At 44.6% G+C, this 13372-nt stretch overlaps 1 protein-coding gene across 1 annotated transcript in view; it reads right to left on the reverse strand.

Moving 5' to 3' along the window:
• Positions 1-13372, reverse strand: part of LOC308153475 (integrin beta-1-like) — a 34975-nt gene that overhangs the window by 15697 nt on the left and 5906 nt on the right. The window contains exons 2-7 of the mRNA XM_080526633.1: positions 5091-5157; positions 4345-4430; positions 3413-3635; positions 2704-2874; positions 560-753; positions 78-239 (exon numbers count right to left, since the gene is read on the reverse strand). Coding sequence (XP_080382759.1) covers positions 78-239; positions 560-753; positions 2704-2874; positions 3413-3635; positions 4345-4430; positions 5091-5157 — 903 coding nt within the window. The remainder of the gene's footprint in view (positions 1-77; positions 240-559; positions 754-2703; positions 2875-3412; positions 3636-4344; positions 4431-5090; positions 5158-13372) is intronic.

The raw sequence follows: 13372 nt of genomic DNA on the forward strand, positions 1-13372 counted from the left end.
GATGGGTTTTACCTGGATACTTAAAGGTGAAATAAAACAGTGAACAGGGTCATTTTTTCGAGACAGGAAACACGTACGTAGTAGTGACTCATTGTGTACATGTTGTTCTCCAGGTGACACTTCTTGACCCTTTTTATTTGTTTTTTTTTCCTGTCAGAACGATTTTTTTCAGCGAAGTGGAAGCCAGCGTCCGTGGAGAACACCAGCAGACGGGTCGCGTTCCTCCAGCCGATGTCGTCCTGAGGGGGGGGGGGGGGGGGGGGGGGGGCAGTGGGTTAGAGAAACAACACTTCCAAGGGAGAGATTAAAATGACTTCTCTGACCAGCATCCCATTAACAGCCTGACTAAGTCAAAACCTAAAGCTGTCCATAACCAAATGTAAACTAATTTGAATGGTGTTTGATACCATTCCTCATTCCATTACACTTGTTACAATGAGCCTGTCCTCCGTTTTCCACCTCCACCAGCCTCCCCTGACTGGGACCCCCAAGAGTCGCCCCCACCTCCGAATTTGAATCCTGCTTGAAATACTACTGTTACTCCAGGTTCCCCACTCACCCCACAGAGAGCCACCTGCATGATGGCATCGAAGCCCCCCTCAGGTGAGTCCAGGGTGCCAGAGATCTGCAGCTTGCTGACCAGGTCGTTGAACTCGTGGTACTGGTCAGTCAGCTTCAGGACGTTCTTGTAGCTGAAGGAGCGGGGGCAGTTCTCGTTGCTCGTGCACGGATTCTCCACGATTGAGCCGAAGCCTGCCATGGTAAACAATAGATTTAGAGTCTATTATTACTGGTTCAGTCAGGACACTTTCGTTGTTTAATCATTGTTTAATTAAACATTTTAATACATTAAGTTTGGTGTAATTGGATGGCTCCGCTTTGTATAGCTGCCTGCCTGAAGTTTAACAATATAAAATACAAAATAACAAGGCAGGGAGCCCATGACTTATCAACCCCCCCCCTCTCCCTCCCCTGTAGGTACTGGAGGTTAGAGAGCGACAGAGCGGGTGGAGGGTGGGGCCAGCGGATGGAGGGTGGGGCCAGCGGGTGGAGGGTGGGGCCAGCGGGTGGAGGGTGGGGCCAGCGGGTGGAGGGTGGGGCCAGCGGATGGAGGGTGGGGCCAGCGGATGGAGGGTGGGGCCAGCGGATGGAGGGTGGGGCCAGCGGGTGGAGGGTGGGGCCAGCGGGTGGAGGGTGGGGCCAGCGGATGGAGGGTGGGGCCAGCGGATGGAGGGTGGGGCCAGCGGATGGAGGGTGGGGCCAGCGGGTGGAGGGTGGGGCCAGCGGGTGGAGGGTGGGGCCAGCGGGTGGAGGGTGGGGCCAGCGGATGGAGGGTGGGGCCAGCGGGTGGAGGGTGGGGCCAGCGGGTGGAGGGTGGGGCCAGCGGGTGGAGGGTGGGGCCAGCGGGTGGAGGGTGGGGCCAGCGGATGGAGGGTGGGGCCAGCGGGTGGAGGGTGACCAACGGGTGAGACTGTTATAGCGAACTTTAGCGTTTATGATCAACATTTTCTCCGGTGTCCAGCATTTACCCAACTTTGTTTTCTACCACAACACCCCTGGTTTTAATCTTATGTGTTTGTTTGGAGGGGCAGTTTGCCAAGAAATACCAAAGAAGACGTCCTTGTATATATAAAAAAATATATACTACATACAAACAGATTCACAGGAGCCTATTCAAGCTTGTCTCATACCACACAATTACACATAGCATTATAAAAAACACTTCTTCTTCAACTCTGGTTTGGCTCTCAGAGCTGGCAGCACTGACAGCTGCTACTACATGTTGCCACTAAACACATTTCCTTTTATTTGTAATGCCAGCGCTAAGGCTAACAAACCAAGCTTTTTTCTGACCTCAACAAACGTCTCAGTCTCACAGTCTGAGAAATCTCTCTTCTTACCTTTGCGCTCTGAAATTGCCATTTTCGCACAGACATAGTCTACATAGGGATTATCAATAATAATAATAATTTAATTAATAATAATTATCAAGGACATTTATCGGCATATAATATGAATTGAGGGTGCTTCTTTAACCATTTATGGGTAATTGTGGGAGTGAACTAAGTGATTTATATCTTTGCCGTAGATTTCCTCATTTGTACGTACGCAAACATTTGGTGTGGAGTTTTATAAACTAGACTTCATCTGTGTCCAGAGAAACCTGCCTTCTTCTCGTCGGTAAAGATGGAATGGATCAATCTATTGAGGCTTTTGTGATCTTAAATGCGTTGTGTCATCTCTATAGATCAGGTGTGCAGCATACACGATTGGACAAGGAATAGAAATCCAACACGGGTCGTAATGATGAACTCTTTAGTCCTTTAGTTCTTTCGTACAAGCATTTAGACAACCCATTCTTGAATACAGGCAGACTTAAATACCTTTCATGTTATCACAGATGTTACACAGTAAGTTAGCTCACACTCCCCTGCCCATCTCTGGCGCCTACGACCCCCAAGGTCTTAAGATAACACCCCCGAATCTGCCTATTTGTGGTGTCAACTACTAACAGTCAAGATCATCCTGACCTTAGCAGTGACGTAGCCTGATACTTTTGTTACGAGAGAACTAAAGAGAGAGAGAATGTGTGTGTGTGTGTGTGTGTGTGTATGTGAGTGTGTGAGTGACATGAGAATATATGTTTTAGAAAACCCCATTAGATCCAACAATATCAAATGTAATCCCTATTCTTCTTCTCACCAATCCTGAAGTCTGATGTGATCTCCTGCATCTCCCTCATGAGGTCAGTTCCCAGGTTCTTGATGTTCTCCAGGTCGTCCTTCATCGAGGAGGACAGGTCCATCAGGTAGTACAGGTCGATGGGGTAGTCCTCCGCACGCTTGAACTTCAGGTTAAACCTCTGGGGGTCACCTAGCGAAGATAATGACAGGGTGAGACATCAGTGATGAAAATGGAAAGGATTCACTAGAGCAGTGATAGCCAATCCTGGTCCTGTAGAGCTGCAGTGGGTCCAGGTTTTTATCCCAGCCTACTGCTATGTCACACCTGAGGAATCCTGGACCAGGGTTTTGGGTCACTGCTAGGGGTGGGCATCGACGACCGATAATTGATCGATAAGGATCTTGGTCGATCACAAAATAAAACATTTGGTCGATCACAACAAAAAAATAAAAATAATAATAATTTGTTTGTGATCGACCAAATGTTTTATTTTGTGATCGACCAAGATCCTTATCGATCAATTATCGATCGTCGATGCCCACCCCTACCAGGGACAGATTAACTCTGGGAAAGGTGGGACCAGGGACACATTGAATGCTGAAATGAAAGTACTTGAAGTATTGTTGTACTGAAGTGGCTGAGGCAACTCTATATATACTTTAAATATGTCATTCAACATAAACATGACCAGGGGGGTGAGGTGGGCAGGAGTCTGTGAGGGCTTTACCAGATCTGAGGGTCAGCGTGAGCTTCTGAGGCTGAATCTGAGTGATCTGTTCTGGGCTGTTCTGGGCTGAGCTTCTCGGGCGGTTGGTGAAGGGCTTGTCTTCGTGTATGGCGTAATGGCTTCTGGGGTACTCGATCTTGGCCTCATCGCAGCCCTTTTTGATCAGGGACGCCAGCTCATCACAGCGGGCCGACTTGGACTCTCCCAGCTGCTTCAGGAAGTTCTGCAGGACACAAACGGCAACAACAACAACAACAACAACAACAACATCAACAAAAACAACAACATTGACGTACTCAAGGCCGGTTTAGGCTTCTGCGTCGAATTTACGTGCGGCTACCCCGTAGACTACGCGAGGGCTCTCCAAGTTTATAGTTCGACGTTGGTCCGCGCTGCAATTACACCGTCACATCGCTAGGTGGCAGTGTGTTTTCAGCCCCTGTGCTGTGCCTCTTCCGGTTAGGAACTCAACGGAGCTCAAAGCTCAAAGCGGCATAATAGCGATCTTTTTGTTGTTATGTTTGTTGTATATAAAAGTTCTATGATGCATTGAAATGACATTAAACTAAGATAATACGATGGTTAGCATACTTTTTCAAATCGTTATTAATAAGTAATTACAGAAAAGGTGAATGACATTTCTGTCATGACTTCCGCATTTTGGGCGACGAGAGAGTCGGAATCTTGTCTGAATCATGTTCTACCAAGCGGACCAATCACAGAGCTTACGGTTACGTGCGCTCTGACGGGTGGTTAGATTTTTTGAGAGGAGCACGTCAAGGCTACGCACGGTCATGCGGGACTACGTAAGCTTACGCGTAGCCTACGGCGTCGACTTTACGCAGAAGCCTAAACCGGCCTTTACTTTGATCCACGCACGCACGCACGCACAAGCCAGGTTTCTCCTCTGATAACTTAGCTTTTCCACTTACAGCATCTGTACACCATCCACACCTCTCTGCCACCTGGATACACTCTCCACAGGACTGGGCGTTGGCCTTGATACAATCACTGCCCTCTGAAAACACACAAATCATTTCATGAAGACACTTTTCTAACGGAGACAGCATTCACAAAAAAAGATTGAATTCAATTACAGCCTCTTCTTCTTGGCTCTGAAACACAACATTGCTTTCAGTTTATCCAGTCATGCCGAAGCCATCTACACTTAATGACATCATCAAACAAGGACATTCAGCATAAATGAGTTTCGTTTAGTTTAGTTTATTAGTTTATTATATCGAGGACAATCCAAATACATGAACCATATAAAATACGGTAAAAAAGGCAGCGTTAGCCTAGTCGACTAATTTTCAGCTGAAGTCCCCGGCCAGTTGCAACATGGCATCCTGAAAAGTAACGTCATTAGTTAAAATAAAACATTTAAATATTCTATTCTAGTGCATTCTTTTTGCACCAGATCACTTAGCACTTTTCTAAGAGCATGATAAAATAAAGAAACTAATATTTTTCTAATCTCTGTCTAAGGAGTTTTCCTTAAAGTTTAAGCAGTGTGCGAGTTTTTCCTACACTTACTGCCTTAACAAATGAGTTACCACACTTTGGTAACATGGCGAACGTGCGTTTAATATATATATATATTCCAACACTAAACAGGACAGTAAAGACTAAAGAGGAGATGTCGTACAACAGTGTGAGTGAACGGAGCGACCCTTACCCTGCTGTGCACTGCAGGAACAAAGGATTCCTAGTAACGTTGCTATCAGCAACAGCCTCAGATCCATCTGCAACGAGAAACACACAGAGCAGAGAGGGTTGAAATTGGCAGCTCCGTCAAAGCCCTCCAATGTGATTTTTAATCCCGCGGTAATACCGCATACTGCGGTGAAATTTGGGGACGGTTTAATGGTTTTAAGCATTGGATTGCCCAACCCTACTGTCCACATACTGTCAAAAAGCCTAGGAAATCTGGCCCATCCGATTAAATCAGAAGTAGGCTAACAAGCCTCTGATGCTTTACAAACTGAAAAGATCAAGTAGTAAAATAAAAAGAAACAAAAAAAGAAATAAAATAAAGTATAGGGGCCTAATACATTTTTAGATTACTATATCTAAATCGAAGTCTCTTTGTAGGATTTGTAGGTCTACTCTGAGTGTATACTGCAAGTATATCTAGATTTATGATATATAATATATAGGATAATATATATAGGATAACACCGGCTTCATTGTCAAGTTTTTGTGCAGTGGAAGCCGGTAAAGATATGAGCAATTGCGTCTAGAGTGCAGGGTTGCCAGATGGGGCGGATTACCGCCGAATGGGCTACTGGATTTAGCGGTTATGGGCTGGTTAGGCTGTAAATTGTCAATCCCATCTGGCAACCCTGCTAGAGTGACGTAAAAGTCGCATTAAATGCGACTTGACAGTTCAGACGTTGTTAAATATCAGACATGTATCCGATATAATACCACCTCAAAACGCGACCCAGGTCGGATTTGGGTCACATTTCACTGCAGTGTAAGTAAGCTAAATGTAGCCCTAGAATCCCCGGTGTCCCATGTCCCCTCAGCCCTCAGATGGCAGGTCTATTGTCGTGTATTCTTATTGATTATGAATCAAAGAACAGTTAGTTTAAGACAATTTAATCAGTTACAGGCAGATTCATACATTACATGCGTTCTCCATGGACCTCGGGTGGGAAGAGAGCGCTCTCTGTGTCTCTCTCCCCGTTCCCCTCCAGAGGGGAGGGGCCAGCGTGCATGTGTGTCCCTGCCCAACCCCCAAAGGTCTCTGTTGGTCATCTGGTTGCCATAGAACCCTCACCGTTAGAGGGCATCATGTCCCCGCATGCCCTGGTATGTGTGTGTGTTCAAAACATACTACATATTCATACATAGATCATACATACTACAGAAATATACGACACATCCCCCCTCGGACCACCCAGAGGGTGTTCCGAAACTAAACTACCATAAAACAAAAACAAAAACACAAAACCCCACAAAACATCCCCAAAAAAAAAAAAAATTTTTTTTTTTTTTTTTCAAATAAAATTAAAAATTAAAAAATAAACAACAACAGACAGAAAAACTACACCAACACACAACACAAGAAGCACAATAACACAGACCAACCCAGGACCAGTATTAGGAACCAAAGATATCATAAACAAAAAATAGAAAACAACCAATAATAAAAAGAATTTTGAAAATAACAATCACAATTAAACTAAACACAGTTCATCATGCACAAATCAATACAGAAACTTCCAACGACCGATGTTTTCTTTGTCCTTGAAGCGTCAGGGTCAGAGGTTACTAGCACTTGTACCCAGTTGGAGAACAGCCTTTACCGCTGTCTCAGATTGATAACACTTTCATAGTCAGCAGCTTCCATTTTCGTTGCGCTAGGAACAGAACCTCTTTCCTATCTTTGCATAACCACTACATCACTTCTCAACTGACATCAATCACATACGATATAGAAATAAACAAACAATACACAAATAATGACATTCAGTTATCATAACACATAATTTTCCAACAGTAAGCATAGGACAAAGGGAATGCATTAATGCATAGATCTTCACCTCAGGTGAGGACTAGTCTTCTGAAAAGTTCATTAACGTGGACTGAGTGACTGATTTTCCAAAAACAGTCAATGAGGCCCTGCCTCCTAAGAAAGTCAAAAATCATGTCTGCTATAATAGGTGCTCCTATCTTGGCAAAATAAGTTTCCCATGCCCCTAAGACCGTTTCCAGCCATGCTATCATCTGCTGTCCATTCCCGTCGTTCCCTTTGATCTGCTGCTTCACTACCCTATTCATAGTCTTTAATCTTTTCCTAACTGGTCGTCGTCCGTCAGTGTCATTGAGGTTCAGGCAACCGCCTGGTCCCCTCCCACGCTGATCAAGGTCTGGGGAGTCGCCCTCAGCATCATCTGAAGCATGGTGCAGGCACTCGCCAGCATCCCCAGTAGCACAGGTGTCCAGGCTTTGGACACTCCCAGGCTGGACCTCCAGACTGTCAACCCTCTCTGCTTCGTTAGTTTCTGGTTTATTGGCATCTGGACAGCTTTCCACTGTCCCCTCGGTTTCAGGCACTGCCGGTAATGTCACTGGCTGTAACACTGGCATTGCCACTGGCTCTGGCAACACCACAGCATCTCCTCGTAGCTCCTCCTTCTCAGGTTCTCTGGGGACCTCGGCACCTGTTGGCACAACATCCTGCCTACTCTGTACATCCACCCCCCTGTCCACCACCCGTGGCCCTATTGGGGTAGGGATATGCCCAGACACCACTGGTGTACCCACTCTGATGTTGTTTCTCCAACAGACCCCACATTGACCTAAAGCATGGTCAATCTGTTCCATCAAATATGGACTCCAAAACCCATATTTCTTGGTGATCTTGCGTCTTACCTCCCCCCTAGCCACATGTGCTAATCCATGAGCTTCCTGTATTAACATGCCTAATAAATCTGAGGGTGCTACAACCAACCCCTCATGATTCCTCCATAGACCTGTGTCATCCTGACTTGCCCCCCTTGCTAGCCAAACGCTCTTGTCTAACGTAGTTACTCTACTCTGTAACATCAATAAATCCTCAAGTGTGACCATGCCCTGTAATTGCTTTTCATGTGTGACCAGAAGACCTTTACCTGCCTTGTCTGCTCCTGTAATGGCTTTGGCTGCATCCTCTGCAGCCCTGTTACCTTGTGTGACATGTGATGAGTCAGACCTGTGTGTGGCACACTTCACTATAGCTAATTCCTTTGGCTTCATCATGGCTTGTAACAGCTTCATGATCTGTGCGTGATGCTGTATAGGCGTACCATCAGTTCTCTTAAAACCCCGCCCCCTCCATACAGCTCCATTAAAATGACAAACATTATGTGCATAGGCAGAGTCGGTGTACACTGTCACTCTCCGTCCGGTTCCCAAGTTGCATGCTTCTGTGAGGGCAATCAATTCAGCCAACTGAGCCGAGCAAGGCTGAGGAACTGCCTCAGCCTGTTCTACAATAAACTTTGAATTCTGTGCTTTAACTAAGGAATACCCAGCGCACAACGTTTCTCCTACCCCGTAACAAGACCCATCAACCCAATATTCTATATCAGCTCCCTTTAAAGGCAAAGCTTGTAGGTCTGTTCTATGCTTAATCACTCTGGCTGTCGATGGAACCTGAGCACCGGATGGCATCGTCCCCTGACAGCCGTCAGGTGTGCATTTTACTGTACAGTTCAATTGGCATAGAGCATCTCTCCCTAGCAGCCCTGTTGGCGTGTGTTCTGACACAAGTGTTGACAGAGTTGCTCTCTGTCCCTTGTACTCTAAGTCTACAAGCTCAGTTGTAGGAATCAGCTGTTTAATTCCCTCAAATCCGATTGTCTTCACATATTCTCTAGACATAGGGAGGTGCGTGGCGCCTTCAGGCTTCTTTGTCACCACCAGCTGGCACCTCCCACTCGGATCTTCCGGGCACCCCTATAGGCCAGCTGCTGGGCCTCCGTAAGGGTTCATATCTCCTGGAGCAGGTGTAGTAGGGGGCCAATATCCTCCTCCTCGGCTCCCCCCTGCGCCCCCCTGGGGCCTGTTGCAGCAGGCACAGGCTAGATGTCCATTCTGGTCGCATTGGCATGGTTCTAGCATCTCCTTCCCTGCTGCTGTCCATCCCCCTGGTGGTGGTCCTTGGCCAGGCTGTGTGTACATCTGGTATGGAACCGCTTGCACCCCTGGTGGCCCTTGTGGGTATGGATACCCCCCTTGTGGCCCCTGTGGGTAGGACTGGTAAGTAGCAGGATACCCCCCTTGTGGCCCCTGTGAGTAGGACTGGTAAGTAGCAGTCTGCACTCCAGGGGGCTGTTGCTGTGGGGCTAAAGCCTGCACTCCCTCTATGTTCCTCTCGCTTTCAGTCAATTGCAAATGAGTCAATATTCTGAGGGATTCTTCGTCTCGTGCCTTCTGTATCTGAATGTTCTTTCGATATAACTCAACTTGATGAGCTACGTGGTCTATATAAACAGCTTTGTTCATGTGTCGTAGCCCCACCACTTCTGCTAGCTTATCCTTAACTGGGGTAGGAAGCCCTTCTTGTATTTTTTCCCTGATTATGGATTTTTCTAAGGGGTTATCTTCAGCGTCTTTCCCTGTCACACTTCTCCATTGAGAGTGCATACGGGCAATATAACCCCTGGGATTCTCATCCCCCCCCAGTGGCTTCACAATGATATTGTCTGGGTGAATGTGAGTAGGGTAGGTCTCTCTGATTGCTTTCCACAGCCTGCCTCTGTTTGCTGCGAAGAGCTCTGGATCATAAACTGATGTATTGATATATCTATGAAGTCCTGCCTTCATCAATATTTCCTGCATTGTATCCAATCCTGCAATAAAAGCTAAGAGTCTTTTCAGGTCTCCCATCGCGGCCTGCGTTCCTGTCAGTATCACGTCGACCTCTCGCGTCCACGAATGTCCTCCCTCTTGAAGAACTGGGAGTTTCTCGATCACTTCAGACAAATCTGTATGATGCCACGGATGATATTCCATCTTGTTACCCCGAATCAGCACTGGACAGTTCTTTAATGTATTTGATGACATTCGGTGACAATCTCCCTCTTTCTCCGGGCGTCTTCTCCCACCTTTCCTTTCGGCTGTGGCTATCATCTTCCTGACCTGCGCGTTGTAGCCTCCATCTGCATTGTCGTCATCACTTGAGTCTTCACTGCCATCTTCGCTGTCATCCTCCTCGTCACTCCTGTCGTCCCCTTTTCCCCTTGGCTCCTTCTTCTTCTTCTGGGAATGATCCTCCAGTGCCTTAGCATATGGAGGGGGACTGGAGGCAGGACACTGAGCTATTTTCTGTCCCTCTACCTTAAATAGATCTAAAATAGCTAACTCTAACTTGCGTTTCTCTGATCTAATCTTTCCTCTTTGATGTGCTTTGTGCCCATTGATAAGTATTTCCAATGTTGCAATTAATTGTAAATTAATGCTGCCCTCTTTCGGCCACGGCTGTTCAATGTATGCCCAACGGCTATTCCATTTCGTTGACATTTTGCTAATTTCCCTAACAAGAGGATTCATTTTTTCCACTATAGCCATAGGGGATAACGTAGCCAACATTCCACGATGTTCACTAATATCTTTTAACAGCTTCGTAGAATTTGACCCCATTCTACTTGTTCAATATGCTGACAATATTCTATATTAGATAAGGTGTACGCTTCTTACAACCCACCTTATTTTGTCTTGTTTGCTAAACAAATGCTAGTCCAATATAACTGTATTAACCATCCCCACAAAAACCCTGCAACTCCAGAATAACAGACTTGCCTCTTGTGTATGTCAGTGCAGTATTAACTTAAATCTAATCTCTGTGTAAGTACTTTATACTTAAATGTGTTTCCTAATTGTTTATGAATGTGTCACTTAATTACTCATTCAATACTAATTACAGTTCTGGTCAACACAATTATTAAATCACAAAGGCTGATCAACACCTAAGTATTCACCGATCCACAAAAACCCTTTGCTTGATCAATCCTCAGATAGAAACTGTTCTGCTATTCTTTAATCAAGAACTGTGAAAAAAGAACTTAACTGCAAATAAAAAGATGTAAAACACGAATATTAATCACAACCTGTAAAGAAATCGACTTGTCATTGGGAAGGAATAAAATGATTAATTATTCATTACAATCTGTAAGGAAATCGACTTGTTATTTGAAAGGAACAAAATGATCAATTATCAATTACAATCTGTAAGGAAATCGACCTGCTACTCGGAAGGAATGCACAATCAACTAGACTTAGTCATTTACACTTCATTGATGTAATCCTGTGGAAGAAAACGTCATCCCTAGACCACTATAAACCAATTGATCAAAGTTTTGTGAAAACTGAAAATGAAATAATCTGAATAATTAATTCAATCAATTTGTAATTACTTAAATTAATTGAAGTAACCATCCATTTATCATTGTAAAAGACTATGTCGTCGACCTCAGGCGGATGCACTGATGGAGGACCAGTGTTCCAAAGTGTCTTATCGTATTCCGTCCACTGGAGAGCAGCAAACAATTAAAAATGTCTTATATTGTTTCATCCACTAGAGGGCAGTAAATAATTAAAAACGTCCTATCTTGTTTCATCCACTAGAGGGCAGTCAATAATTAAAAACATCCCATCGTGTTTCGACCAGTAGAGGCCGCCACACCGAAGATGTCTTACAGAATGACTATATCTTACCTAAAACTCTCAATCTATCTTTTTTACTTTTACAATCTATACCTAAATCAATTGTTAAGTGAAAGGAATGAATGATTAGTTAGAATTATTCACTATATCATCATATACATTGATTTAAAACTTATGGAATCAATCAATTGTTTTGGGAAACAGAAAATGAATGATCTGAATAATTAATTCAACTGATAAGTAATTAATTAAATTAATTAAAGTAATTTAATATAGAACAATCATTTAAAAACATCAATCTATGAGTGATCTCTACAGATCTCTCGTCAACATTCTATGCAAGCAGGCAGGGCCGTTTTATTGGGGTCTGTGACCCTGCTGTGATTCTGCTCAGGGAAAGCAGCCTTGTCTAGGCTCACGCACAAATTGCCTCATATGCTTTGAATCTAACCTAAAGTCACAATCTATCTTTACTTTTAACAAACTATGACAAATATCTTTAAACTACTTTAAATCCCCCGATGATCAATCCACTATCTTTCTATCTTTGAATCACTACAATGTATTCACGTTTCCCACACAGAGATGGCCTCTGTGTGTGTCCTTCCCCAAGGACAAAGAAAAATGGCGTCTAAGAATGGACTCTCTGACACACTGCAAATGGCGTCTAAATGCAAATGGCGTCTAAACTCCGCCGACAGTACACTGCAAATGGCCGCCCACACAATGGCGTCCTCTCACACAGACAAAGAGTCTCACATGTTCTCCACTGCTACAATATAAAACAGACTACCAAGTCCACCCACACTCCAACACATAAACACAACCTCACCGAATTTTACACAGACACACACGATATTCCAATACCGTACAAACAAACCTTACCATCAAACACTATATTTTACAAAAAACGGGCTTCCAAGTCCGGCTCTCACCACCCACCCATCAAAGATTATGAAAAGTTTGCTTCTATTCCAACAAGATTACCGTTACACAGATTCTTTTGACTATAACTTATCTGAGATTTACAGCCTATTTTAAACACACCAATCGACTAGAGAGAGATCTCTGCAGAAAATCTACCTTCTTCGTCGAATTGAAGAGTCCGCACAATACTGTAAATTAAGTTATATTATCTCCGTTGCTTGCTCGCCATTTACTGTCGTGTATTCTTATTGATTATGAATCAAAGAACAGTTAGTTTAAGACAATTTAATCAGTTACAGGCAGATTCATACATTACATGCGTTCTCCATGGACCTCGGGTGGGAAGAGAGCGCTCTCTGTGTCTCTCTCCCCGTTCCCCTCCAGAGGGGAGGGGCCAGCGTGCATGTGTGTCCCTGCCCAACCCCCAAAGGTCTCTGTTGGTCATCTGGTTGCCATAGAACCCTCACCGTTAGAGGGCATCATGTCCCCGCATGCCCTGGTATGTGTGTGTGTTCAAAACATACTACATATTCATACATAGATCATACATACTACAGAAATATACGACACTATTAAACGTACCGAATGTTCCCCAGAAGAACATGTGGGTGCCATCACCAACATGCATAAAGGACATTGTGTGCCATCACCAACATTCATAAAGGACATTGTGTGCCATCACCAACATTCATAAAGAACATTGTGTGCTGTCATGTACTTATACTACCACCCTGTGGGGCATCCGGGTACTGCCTAGTATATATGTATGACGTGTTATCCGTTTCCGTTGTTGACTAATAAAGTTATCACCACTACCGTAACACGGTCTCCATCTCCTGCTTGCTCTACTATATAGAAAGTATATTTAGTTATATC

Source organism: Nansenia antarctica, assembly GCF_963989245.1.
Source record: "Nansenia antarctica genome assembly, chromosome: 3".
Classification (NCBI taxonomy): Eukaryota; Metazoa; Chordata; class Actinopteri; order Argentiniformes; family Microstomatidae; genus Nansenia; species Nansenia antarctica.